Source organism: Amblyomma maculatum, chromosome 11 (assembly GCF_055883805.1).
Source record: "Amblyomma maculatum isolate TAMU_Amacu chromosome 11, ASM5588380v1, whole genome shotgun sequence".
NCBI lineage: Eukaryota > Metazoa > Arthropoda > Arachnida > Ixodida > Ixodidae > Amblyomma > Amblyomma maculatum.
Window position 1 is genome coordinate 107,236,033 of NC_139354.1, and position 13,258 is coordinate 107,249,290.

The following is a 13,258-nucleotide window of genomic DNA, read 5'->3' on the forward strand; positions in this document are numbered from 1 at the left end:
CTGCGCACAATTCTTGCCCCCGTATCCTTTTTATCTATTCTGTCCGCTTCTTTTCTTTTTGCGTAATTGCCTTTTTCCCACTTACAATGCGAAGTCAATGCGAAGTTGCGTCTACTCAAGTGCCTTGCAATATATAGTGGACGAATATCAGCTAATATTACGGGCACCGTGTCGGGTAACTCTCGCCCTCGCCTAGGGTGCCTCGCCTGGGAGCTTCATTCATTCCTATTCTTTTACCATACTCGTTCCATCCTTCTTCGCCGCTCAATTTCCCGTAGCTTTCCTTTTTTTTTTATCAGCCAGTCCTGCTTGGAGCGTTCGAGACTGGCTTTGTATAAAATGCACCACACGGGAAAGGTGGGGGGGGGGGGGGGGTGTTCGCCACATATATTTTTGTATTTTTTTACATTTTTACCATGTTTTTGTATCTCCCTCCCCCTTCGTTTTTTGCTCGGCTTTTCCAACTGTGCGGGCTTCACCTTCTGTCGCCTTCCGTTTCTCGTGTTTCCAGCCTAGAAAAAACGCCCAGCAGGCAGCCAGGGCTCGTCATCCGTGTCTCTCCGTCTTGTGTCATGTGGCTGCCGCATTGTTTCCATTTCGCTGCGCAGACCCCGATTACATTCCCACGGCCGCCTCTTTCAAGCGCGCGCCCTGTCTAGGCGGCCGGGCCGCGCCGACCACTACAAAAATCCTCCGGCGTCCACTCGTGGCGCTGCCTGTTCGCCGCGCAGTGCTGCCCTCTGGGTTTCTGCACGGTGTCCATAATTGAACAAGCAAGCAGAAGAATGACATCATCTCGCGGTCACTTCATGGCTTGGTGCTTATCAAGAGAACTCGGTAAAAATTTTACTAACAGGATTTATTAAAAATGTGAGCAACAAATTACAAATAATAGCATGGTCACAAGACATTTACATTAAACAGCATGTGTCATTTTGCTCCGCACATAAGCTCAAATTACACAACGTCGCGAATAATCAGTCAAAAGCGGGCAAATAAAAAAAATTAGTCGCGCTTCTCACAGCTTTTTGCACTGAGCAGCCTCAACGGTCGGACCGATGCACTGTCGTGCTCGTGCCCGGTCAGTTTAGTCAGTCCACGAAATCGGGCCGAAGCCCGCTGCGAACTACTTGCCGACTGGCGGCCAACTCCGGACCGACCGCTTGCCGTACGGTTTTCAGACGTATAGCCGATTAAGTCGGCTGCCGACTATTTTTCAAACGTACGTCGGCCACACGTCAGTAGTCGGCCAAGGATGCTTGGGACATGCTCTTCACAATAACAAGAAGCACAAGAAAATGCACGTGAAATGTAGAAAAAAATGTACCGTATCAGATACCCTTGTCACGTGGGCTCACCTACATCGATCAAACAGGGCGCTGTTTGAATGAACGGCTTCAAGAGCACAAAAATCCTTGGAGGGCGCCATCAGCAGTGAACTAGTAAAACACTGCCGAGAGTATGAATGTGTTCCCCAGCTCGGCAACACCAAAGTCTCATCGTCCTACTTATACCAAGGGACCCGTAATCAAGAAGCCATTAACACTCGGCAAAAGCGCGAAGTGTGCGTCAGTATCTATATCCCTTCGCGACAGCGAAATTGATTATCTAGCTCTACTTTAATGCATAATCTTCTGCCACATTTTTATCTTGTAAGATTTTTGTGATTCTCTATCTTCCTTTTTCTTTTTGGACGTACTAACGAGAGGTATAAAACTCACGAATGTGTAATAAAAATCTGGTTGTTAGTCAGCGTCGTGTCCCCTCTCTCTGCTTCTAGTCACAGATCATGTACTAAACTAGCCGAAATTTCCACCTTGTTATCGTGAGGAAGCCTGGCTTTCGATGTAAAGCAGATTCACTCATTTACGCCCTTATGATTCAATGTGCGTGCAGATTCATTTGAAGGCCCCTTTTTTAGTGAAGTTCCTGCAGAAATGAGCCACAGAATGTGTTTACATGACCCGTTGCTGATGCCTAACATTTCAGTCATAGAACTTTACAGTCAAAATTCATGTCAAGTGGCTAAACAATAGCTGAGCACTTGCGGTGTCCATTTTGCCGCCTTATGCGATCATAGTTCTGCATCCGTCGTCGTCTTGCGCTTCTAGCCTCAGTGCACCACCAAGCATTACCAAGCACCAAGCAGAAACGAACGACGTGCAAATAGTCTTTCCGCTGTCCAGCTGCCCGATCGTCGTCATGAGACAAAGCTGTATCCAAGCCACAATCTAGGTGGGAAGAAGTTGAAGTGGTTGAAGCAGGCACGGCACCTTCGGGTGTCAATCCCCTCCCCATCTGACAACGGCAAGTTGAAGCAGGGCGGATGTAGTTTGACGATTTTAATTGGACAGATTTCGAGCCATACTTTCCGTTACTTCGTTTAAGGTGTCGTAAACGGTTTGACCCCGTAAGAAAAGTTGGGGTGTTGTGCAGGAAAGGCGACAGCGTTCAAGACTATTACCTGGCTTTTATGCACGCACTGGCAGGTACGTTTATAAAAGTTGGTAAGAACATATTTAACACATTTATGATCTTAAATTACTGAGGTGCCATTTGGGTTAGCCAGCTTGAACAAAGACGATCGGTCGCGATGACGGCGATTTGGTCGCTCGGCTACTGAGCCGGGTGACCTGTGTGCACTGACGGCTGCATTTAACGGAGGCGAGGGCAATGTGCTGTACCCAGGTGTGCTTTACGATGTCAGTGTGCATTAAAAATGTTTAAGCAGGCCTACGCAAACAAAATCGCACCTACTAAATCGGAAACTTGCCATTCAACATGGTTTGTCCGGCACATCGCAAACATCGCACCTACTCGCCACTTTGGTGTATGTAAACAAGGCGATTGCTGCAGTACCTCTGCATTGATTGACTCCAAAGCTTGTTTGGCTGTGAAAGGTTCAATAAGTGCATTATCTGTCATAATGAAATTTTTAAAATACTGATTTCGTCGCCGATGCCTTATCTCGCAAATATTATTATATTGCATACCAGCGTACCGTTCTGCTCGAGTCTACTTTCCTGCGCTGTAATGACGCCATGACGCTTTCTAGGTTTTGTTCTGCTGTTTACTCCACTCTAACACTGTTAGCAATAAACTTGAATGCTGCTTGGATTGCAACTGTAAACAATGAAAGCATCTCGGCCACATTTCCGTGGTAGCCAAAAGAATCAGAGCCAGGAAAAAGTGAAGAAAATGACAAACGGTTTGACACCCCCAACCAATGAGGTATTGTGCAGGAGCATCCAAATCTGAACTGCCCATCCACCTTTAAGGACCTTCTAACCTAATTTTGGGGGTGGCCCACCCAAATTTCGTGTAGTTGGCTTAGAATGTGGTTCAACTCAACTTTCGAATTTCAGTTTTTGATATGCACAAAGCCATACCTAGGGATTAGCCACCCAAATTTTAGGGATGGGCTGAGCTCATTAGTCAAGCTCTCACTCACCTTTAACGCACCTTTAGAGGGCAGTGCAATCCCATTAAGTTTGGATCCATTGCACCTGGATGGAAGTTGACGAACACAAGTGTATGTAATGCAGAGTGGGAGAGTGTGGCATAATGTGATCGGCTGTTCCGATAGCTATGAGGTTCAGGGCTCGCTTCTCACGAGAAGTACCTGGATTCGACTACCGCTTTTGTTTGTTTGACTGTTGCTACATAGCTGCTATGCTAGGTTGGCCAGGTCACTTCAAGACTATAGCCAAATGGGCGAGCTGGTGAAACATATTGAATTAAAAACAGCACAACAGACAAATGCCGAAGCAGCGAGCTACAAGATGAGTGCCAACTCGCAACTGACTGAAAGTTGATTCAATGAAGGAACACAATATATGGAAAAAATGACCACCCGATCAACAACATATATTGTGTTCGTTCATTGAATAAACTTTAACTATCCAGCCAGCGCTCGTCCTGTGTTTGTCTGCACCGGCGTTCTGTTGCGCTGTTTCCCATTCAATAGGAGTCACTTCAAGGTCAGGTCTTGCACTCGACTCGGTCTTTGCAGCTTTAATCATGAATTAGTGTTTGCACATTAGAAGTTGCCTTGCTTCATTTAAATAACCAGCCAGAGGTGAGTGCCGGGAGAATATCTCCCAGGGAATTTTGCCAGCTGCCAGTAGGACAGACGCTGCCTTTCGCTACCAGATCATAGGGTACACTTTGCAGCAGGCTTGCTAAATTGCAATGTCATGCTCAAGTTTTAATGCATAATAGGACCTATGCTTTACCGCAAGCATAATGTTGTTTTCCATTGTGTTCCTTATTTTGCGCTAATATAAACATCTGTATCTGTGGTATGCTTTTCCTCGAGATTATCTGGAGTCAATGCACATAAAGCTGAACAGCCTATGGGAGCCATTTTCGACTGTAACAGTAGTTGGTTTGAAAAGCACCTAATCATTCAACGAGGGAAGGGTGAGTAGTTTGCGGGGTATAAAGCTGAAGCCTGTGCGCTAAGCAGAAGCATGCCAAGTTTGGCAAAAGGCGCCCTGGAAGCCAAGCAGTGGATGGCTATGGCGTAAGTTCCAAGAATAGTAGGGGGAGTTGATAGTAGGCTTTACTAAATGAAATGTTTTATGGATAAATAATACCCTTTTAAATGGCAGAACTGAAAGTGCACATGGTAGAGCTTGAATAACGAGATTGAAAATGAAATAAACCTCATGTCCACTGAGCCTGAAGGGAAGGGGGGGTGCTCAGCACATTAGGATGTGGTTGTAGGATGATAAGGTCTTAAATTAGCTCGTTAGCAATTAGTAAAGAAGAAGCCCGTCAACAAGTTAGCGATAAGCGAGAAAGTAGAAGAATGCAGGAATGTGCGCATTGCTTTTGTTCATGGGCAGCCTTACTTCGTGCCTTCTCCAGACACAGTGTAAGAAGCTGGGTTTCGTTAAGGTTTTTTTTCTTCTCTTCCTCTAAAGCCATCAGAGACGATCTCATATCACAGCAGTATTGTGTGCTACTGAGACTTGCACAGGGATCTCACTGAAGGGGCTTCAGCTAGTACAACATTATTATAATGCAGCATGTTTTTTCACACACCTGAGCACTAATATACTGAAGAATATGTGGCGGATGATTAAATTATGTCGGGAACCTTTATGCTTTATCATCATCAGAAGTTTGTGTAGTCTCGTGTTTTTCTAGTCCACACCACATCTTACTTGTACAACATATAGAAGTGAACCTCACCAGTGTAATAGACATAGTTAAGTAGAAAACAGCGTATAATTATGGCAGTTCAGGCATATACGCCTTTCTTGAGGCAAATATATTTCTAAAAATAAAAAGAGAGAAAGAAATGATCCTGGAGAAAGAAATGTTCTCCAGCCAAGTTCGACAAATTTTAGAAAACCTTAAACCTTTGAATCTGGAAAAAAAAAGAAAGAATTTTATAAGATGCAGAGAAGAAAGCATTCATGATTTTGCTCTGAAAATTTTCGTGTGCCCATTGTTAATAAAGTCCAGTTTTTCAAAACCATAGTTTGGCAGAACAGCAGAAGGAGCAAGGGGATACTCTATCTGTGCATGGCAAAATATTTTCTGTGCGTTTAAAACTTTAGGGTGCAAAAGCAATTAAGCAGCTTTTAATTCAGGTCATCAGGCAATAACCTAAAAACGTATTAATTAAATCTATAAATGAAGCTGACCGGCCACCTTTTTGTATGATCTTATATATGGAACCATCTCTGCCTGTTGATACCTTATTTTTCTTCCATTTTCAGGAAATGCCTCCTAGAAATGCAAGAAACTACCGACGGCAAGCTTCGCAGGTGATACACGACGTCACTCTAGAGGAAAGGGAAGATACTGAATTGGAGGTATGAGCCTTTTTATGCAATATTTCTCTGCCTTAAGTGGCATTCACATGGGATAGCTTGGTAGGGTAAGGAATTGGATTATGATACGGGCCAGCGAAACTTCCTGTCCCAGCCCAGCATTTTCACGGGTGTCAAAAAGCCAACAAGGGGGACCTGATGACAGAGACTTGGTGTACTGTGACCCCTGTACTGGCTCTTACACCCTGTTGCTTTGTTTGCCTTTACCTCTAGCGACAATGCATGAGGAAGTGCTGATGAGACGATGGACTTAGTGCCAAGGATACAGGGAGTGTTTCCTCAGCGTTAGCTAAACAAACACACCTGTATCCTTGGGAGGCCCACCACCATACTGCCACCCAAAGGAGTGATGTTTATTGCAATGCAATGTCCTCATCGCATAAGGGTAGAGCTCTCCCCTGTGTTAATACCCTATTATTGTCTGAATTTTGGTGCTGTAACTATAGCCCTGAAATTGTCGTGTATCAGCAGAATGAGACTGCACAGCCGAACATGGCCAATGGAGTGCCTGAAAATGCTTTGAGATGCAAGGAAGAAGAAATCAAAAGGTTGCAGAAGGAGCTGCAGGAGGTGAATGCACTCAATCAGCGACTAACAAACGTCATTTTGGATAAGATCGGTGAGCATGCACTTCATTATTTATTTATTTTTTTAAAGTATGGTCTCAAACGTGGGGACGCATGTGGCCTGCGGAGCTCTTTGATGTGGCCTGCTGGTTCAAAATATTTCAGCCTTTGCTTCAAATGCACATGCCATCAGCTTTACAACCAGACTTGACTTCCAGGCAAAATCGACTAATAAAAGCCCCCCTCCTCAGACAGCACACATTCTTTGTGAAAATTGAGATGCCTTGGCCCCTTAGTCTACGTGAACTCTGGGTGGACGTCGGCTGCCTTCAACAGCGATGCACCGAACAATTCACGCTCACTAATTACTTATTAGTGTATGTCTTTTCTTTTGAGGATAAGCGGCTGCGATACTGACAGTCGTACCCATTCTGTTGTTCTCTCAAGGCCATCCTGACTAGCCAGTGTTTAGGAACAAGGCAGCAAGCACTGCATTTTTTTTTTTTTTCATGAAGAATGGGAGAGTGTGGCCTGGAAACGAGACAGTTTTGTTGATTACTTTAAATCGTAAGCTCTACTGCAACTAATTTCCAAGGTGATTCGTCTATACAAGCTAGTTACCATGCATGCACAGGCTCCATTGGCACCTTGCCACAACTGCGCCGCAAGAAACCACTGCCGCGACTGGGTTTCAGGACCCCGCATCAGAACGAGCAGATCGGCTGATGACACCTGTGGTAAAACTGCAACACACTCATGCACTGTGCAGTAAATTTTATCATCGTCATAAAGTTTCGTCTGCACTGATCCGTTATTTACCCTAGGCAAGAAATGCAAACACATATGCCATTTTGCTAAAGACAGACACAGATGTGCCAGGCAGGCTGCTGAGACCATTGAACAACTGAAATTAGTGTGGGATATTAGAAAAGGAATAAAAATAATGTTGCACAGCCTGCATCACCAAGAGCACAACAGGCTTAGACCTGTATAGAATAAAAGATGGGCAAAAATGATAATTTTGCATTGCAGAAAACCATTAAACTGGAAGCCTGACTAGGTCCTTTGCAAGTCCCATTGCGAAGAAGCTTACCACGAGCGAATGCGAAACGAGATCGGTGACGACCGCGGCTGCGGCTGATGGCTAATGCTCCTAAAGCTTAGTTCGAGGAGGGTTGAACTTCTGCAATTTTAATTGCTTGGATATTTGTTTTTGTTCTTTCCCATTGCTGTATTGTGTTTTTTCTTATTTTTTGTTATTTTTCGGCTGCTGTCCTGTGAGGGAGGACATTTTTTCAATGCTGCCCATGTAGCAACATGATTTTGCGAGCCCTGTCTTAAGTGAGCAAGTAAAGCAGTGGTGTTTGCTTGGCCCAGCTTTTCAGAATCAGAAGGAGACATCTGATTCACAAAGTGCACTGCATGAAGAAATCAAAAGGCTGCAGAAGGAGCTGCAAGACGCGAATGCACTCAACCAGCGACTTGCAAAGGCCCTCTTGGATAAGATCGGTGAGCGTACTCTTCTCTCCCTTTTCTTCAGCATTAGATTAAGACGACTGGGCTTATGTGCCACGTGTATAGCATAGCCTTAACTAGAGATCGAAAACACCCACTGGGCAATACAAGGCAACCTCTTTGTCTTCGTTCTTTTTTTTTTTTTTTTTTTTTTTTGCCATTTTGTGGAAAACTTGGAGTAGTGCATGCGTTTACTTGAGTAAATAGCCAGCGCAGAATACAAGGAAGCAGTTTGGGCCATGTTTTGTGCTGTTCCCAAAAATAGTTTTAGCGCATACAGTCGTGCCCCGTTAATATGACCCCTGTTAATATGGACGACCCGAATTATGGACAGTTTTTTGGGGACGAAATGTTTTCAGTGTATTTATGCCTCGTTAATATGGAAATTCGCTGTCTCAGCAATGGACAGGGGAGGAATGCACACGGCCCACTTGGGCCCATGTAGTTTTGTCTCGGTAATATGGACAGTGCTTGAAAAAAAGCAGAGGACTCCGAATGCAAGTTAAAGAAGGGCACGCCGCCCGCGAACCTACGCGACAGCCGATAGGCCGGATGCCTGAACGAATCCTGTGGGGTTAGAAAGAACCGAAGCGGGCGTGTCGCCGTTCTAGAGGGGGGGGGGGGGGGGGAGCAATAGCGGAGAGGAACGTACACAGCAAACCGAGGGTCGGTGTAAGAAAGACCTCGAAAGGAGGGAACCAGGAGATTTCTAGGTGGAGCGGCGGTGCCGTCACAGTCGGGAAAACAGCAACGTCTGGTTGCAATAAATTCTGCTGAACGTGAACAGAAAGGCTGGTAAAAGCGTAAGAAAGAAGTGACAGGAAGAAAGACAAGTGCCTACAGGGGCGGCGGGAACTGAAGTTTTCTTTCCCAAAGCACAGTATGTGTTCCATGAAGCCGTTAATGCTTTTCGGTGAGAGTTAAGACACACTCACAAAGTAGGGCGACAAAAAAAAAGGCGATGTACGAGCACGCAACCGAGACCGGGCGTCCTGTCCTGGAGCGGCGGCCTTGTGGTAGAGCATCCGCCTCGCATTCGGGAGGTACCGGGTTCGATCCCTGGTGCTGCCGGTTACCCACCGGTTTTTCAATGGGTACAAGCTTTCCCCCGGCCTGGTGCTCGGCTCTTCTGGGGTGAAATGCTTGGGAAAAGGTGTCACGGCCTAAATAGTTGCGCCGATATGGCAGTGATTCGTTCCGCCATCGGACAACAAGCCCGCCTCGCGCGGCAAAAGCCCATTATGTGGCCCTTTTTTTTTTTTTTTTTTTTTTTTTAGGACTGCTGCAGCTGAGGCTCTAGCTCTAGTGAGGCTCAAAGGAAGTACCTTTGCAAGACAAACAGAACCACCTTTGCAGGCTGCAAGGTTCGAAACTGGGTTTGGGCCCACTGCGTAGGAGGGGCGCGCAGCGGGGTTTATGGAGCTTTCGTCTCTGTTGCGCTGCCGAACTGCCATATTTTGCACCTTAGGAGGTCCGCATGTCTGCTTCGCTTTAAGTCAACGATGCGGCCTTGACAAGGTCTGAGCTCTTCTTAGTCGGCTAGCCGTCGTTCTAAACTGTACTTCAGCATGCAATGTTTGTTTTATAGGAGCACATAGAAACGGCGCCAAGAAGATAGGATGTTCGGTAGCCCTCTGCATAGCAGCTTGCCAACTTGACTCCCTCGCTTCCTTACGGAAACAGTACAAGGCACAAAAGAGAGAATCAGAAGAACGGAAAGGCAGAAAGGTTAACTAGGCAAGAAAGTGCAAAGCATCAGGAGCCTGTAACCCTAAAATTGAGTCTGGATTTTGGCATGGCGGGAGGTAAATACAAAAGAACAGAGCTGAACGTAGGCGCGAAGCAAGCAATCTGTGAATACAAGCGGAAAAAGCCATCTCAGTCAATCCAAGCCGTGTGGGACTAGTATCGACAGCTCGGCTGTTTCCTCGTCTCAGAAGAATCTCAAGTAGCTACTTAGCGGCTACTTTGCTCAGTGACGAGGCCATTTTGGAAGTGGGGGTGAGTAGAGAATCGGACGCTGATTCATCAGTCAGTGAGGAGTTCGTGCTTGAAAGTTCCACCAACACGAAGCCCACCACCACGCGTGTCATGGTATGCGAGTCGCTTCAGACTACACTACAATTTTTCGAAGAGAGCAATGATAACGATAATGCACTCAAAAGTGCCGGTGTTCTGTCAAATTTTGACTCCAGTGCACGCCGTTATCTACAAAAGCAGTCATTAATTACAATTCTGTTTTCTCGATAAAATCCTTTTCGTTTTTATTATGACTCGCTTTATGTACAGTTTTGGTCGGAAACCAAAGTGTCCATATTAACGAGGCACGACTGTATTCATTTGAATAATTGAATTATGTGTCGAAGTTAGAAAGTAAATTTCATTATTGAAGTATAGGCATCCTTGCAGCAACTTTTCATGAATTTTCATTTTAATGTGTTAAATATTGTCACATTAGGCGGTGCAACGCATAAGGAAAGAAGAACGCATACGCATAAGGAAAGAGGAAGAAGACTCGTGAGTTTTGGAGAGAAGACGACGTTCAACAGCGTCACGTATCATGTGGTCACGTTGCATGTTTTTGCTACAAGGGACTCAGTTTTGGACGCAGAGGGTCAATTGACAACAAGGGCGACATAGAACCTACATCACCGCTATGTATTGCCATCCTGGTCCTCCTTGCCTTTTCAGCACGGTTTTTCTTTTTGAACTTTTTTCCCCACCTCTCTGATGACCGGGTGGAGTGATTGGGGGAGTGGGCGCAACCTTGCTCTCTGCACACCTTTTTTTTGGTGTGAGATTTTTTTTCCGGTCTCTGGTGACGGACACTCCGGCGCTGTCATGGTTCTGCATGTGCTTTTGATTTTTCTTTATTTTTTCCTCCTTTCCTAGCTGCCGCAGATGGAGCGTGCGGGCTGCCTTGAGAGGCGGTGAATTTAGGTGCCTGATGACATAGGGGTATCTTGCTCCTCCTCCCTCCTCTAAAAATACTTTGCTGGGCACCGCTTCGTTTCAAAAACTCATCTAGGCGACCTGAAATTGTAAATGAAAGGCATAAAATCTTGCTAAAAGTAAATACGCACCTAGGCATGGCACCTCCTCGAGTTGCGCTCACTGCTAGATTTCTACCACTGCTCTTCGTGCGTAGTACCCAGTATGAAAGGGAACAATCAGATTATGCAAAAAAGACAATTAGTTTCTTCTCTACTAAAGTCGAAAATGACTTTTGCGCATTACATATGCCAAGAGGAATTTTAGTCAGTAAAACAGAAAAAGAAAGTATGCTTGGCACATAAAATGGCAGAGTAACGATTAACTTAATTGTAATGCTACAACTTTGTTCTCTTTCATATTGAGCAGCCCTGTGCAGACCATGAAAGTCAGTTCATCCAGATTTGCGCAGTGTAAAACAGGGTTAGGCTATGGATGAGCAAAGAGACAAGTGCGTTTAAGAAAGAGGTAGCAAGATACTGAAAAAAAAAAAAAAAAAAGAACAGATGGTACATATAGAAAGCACTGCTGCACGATGCTTTCTATATGTACAGTGCAGCGGTGGCTTAGAGGTAGAATGTCTGCCTCGCGTGCTAGAGGACAGTGGTTCGAATCCTGGTGCCACGCAATTCGCCATCGGATTAAAAAAATGCAAAAAAAAAAAAAATTACAAGGGTTCAACGCTGCTGAACCAAATATATTGCAACAACAGCATTTTTGCTTGGCAATGACTGGTCTGTAGGAACGGCACTTTCACTGTCGACTTATTAGGTTGATAAGAGTCTCAATCTGCAGACTTGTCATCCAGTAACCCGCTGCTCTCAGATGTGCCATGGCCAAAAAAAAAATTGTTTGCTTTAATTGTATATATTTAAAAAGGGGTCTGTCCAGTTTTAAATATAGCATGATGCTTTGAGGCGTTTTTGCTTTTCACTGCCTGACCAATGGACTGTTGCATTACAGATACCAAGTAAGCTTCAGAAAGATGTCTTCATCTATCCTGGATTTATCTATCCACCAGGGATGGAATTTGAGATAGCAATGGAAGGAGTGGGGGGAGGGGGGGTCATGGTACGGGCCTACAGGTTTGAGTCTCAATGAATTAACAATGACAGAGAAATGCACACTGTCGAGCAGGCTTGGTTCAGAGAGCCTTTGCAGTTTCTTGATAGGATCTTGGGCACTACTGCGGTGGCGTAGAGGTAGAACATGCCTTGCATGCAAGAAAGAGGACCATGGTTCGAATTCCGGTCCCACACAATTCTCCACCAGATTAAAAGAAAAAAAGTCCGCATGTTGGATTGAATTGCATAAACAGGTTTGGGGGTGAGACCCGATGTCGGTGAACACCTCCTGAAATGCACTGCCTCATCCCTCATCAGAATAGGATTTGGCCACCCTGATGTAATAATTGGCCGCAACTTCCTATGAATACTCTAACAAACCCCGGCCTTTAGTCCGCAATGCCTGCAGAGCAACTGACCACGGCGGCGGTCAGACCTGTGATGCAGCTGGGGTACTAAGAATGTATGGCTCCGAACAGGCCGCCATTGGAAACTTACCCTGGCAACGTTTAATGCTAGAGCCCTAACTAGTGAGGCAAGCTTAGCAGTACTGTTAGAGGAATTAGAGGGCATGGTATGGAATGTCATAGAGCTTAGTGAGGTTAGGAGGCCGAATGAGGCATATACTGTACTGAAGGACGGGCATGTACTGTTTTATCAAGGTTTACCTGAGAAACGAGAACTAGAAATAGCTGGTAACATAGAGGAACTCAATAGCCTTAATAAGAGGGTGGCAGCATCACAATTAAGCTTAGTAAGCGGTATAAACTGAAGGTTGTATAGGCCGATGCTCCTACATGTAGTCATGACGACCAGGCAGTCTAAAGCTTCTGTACGAAGATGTAAGGATGCAGTATGCATTACTAATGGGTGACTTCAGTGCCATGGTAGGGAAAAAGCAGACACGAGAGCAGGCAGTGGGTGACTATGGCATAGGTTCTAGGAATAGCAGGGAGTTACTAGCTGAGTTTGCAAAGCGCAGTAAGTCATGAATACCTTCTTCAGCAAACAAAAGAACCGGAAGTGGACATGGAGAAGCCCTAACGGGGAGACTAAAAATGAAATTGACAGCATACTGTGTTCTAACCCAGGCATTATGCAGAATGTAGAGGTAATCGAAAAAGTGCGATGCAGTGACCACAGGATGTTAAGGTCTCGAATTAGTCTAGATCAGAAGAGGGAAAGAAACAGATTAGTAAAAAAGAAGTCCATCAAAGAAATAGCAGTGATGGGGAGGGCAGGATAATTCAGAATCTCGCTACAGAATAGATACTCA

The 13,258-nt window shown here is 45.2% G+C and overlaps 1 protein-coding gene across 1 annotated transcript in view; it reads left to right on the forward strand.

Moving 5' to 3' along the window:
- The first annotated feature begins 2,415 nt into the window (after positions 1 to 2,415).
- LOC146174615 (uncharacterized) overlaps positions 2,416 to 13,258 on the forward strand; it is a 48,437-nt gene continuing 37,594 nt past the window's right edge. The window contains exons 1-4 of the mRNA XM_084583780.1: positions 2,416 to 2,489; positions 5,733 to 5,828; positions 6,315 to 6,465; positions 7,790 to 7,921. Coding sequence (XP_084439906.1) covers positions 5,736 to 5,828; positions 6,315 to 6,465; positions 7,790 to 7,921 — 376 coding nt within the window. The 5' untranslated portion in view covers positions 2,416 to 2,489; positions 5,733 to 5,735. The remainder of the gene's footprint in view (positions 2,490 to 5,732; positions 5,829 to 6,314; positions 6,466 to 7,789; positions 7,922 to 13,258) is intronic.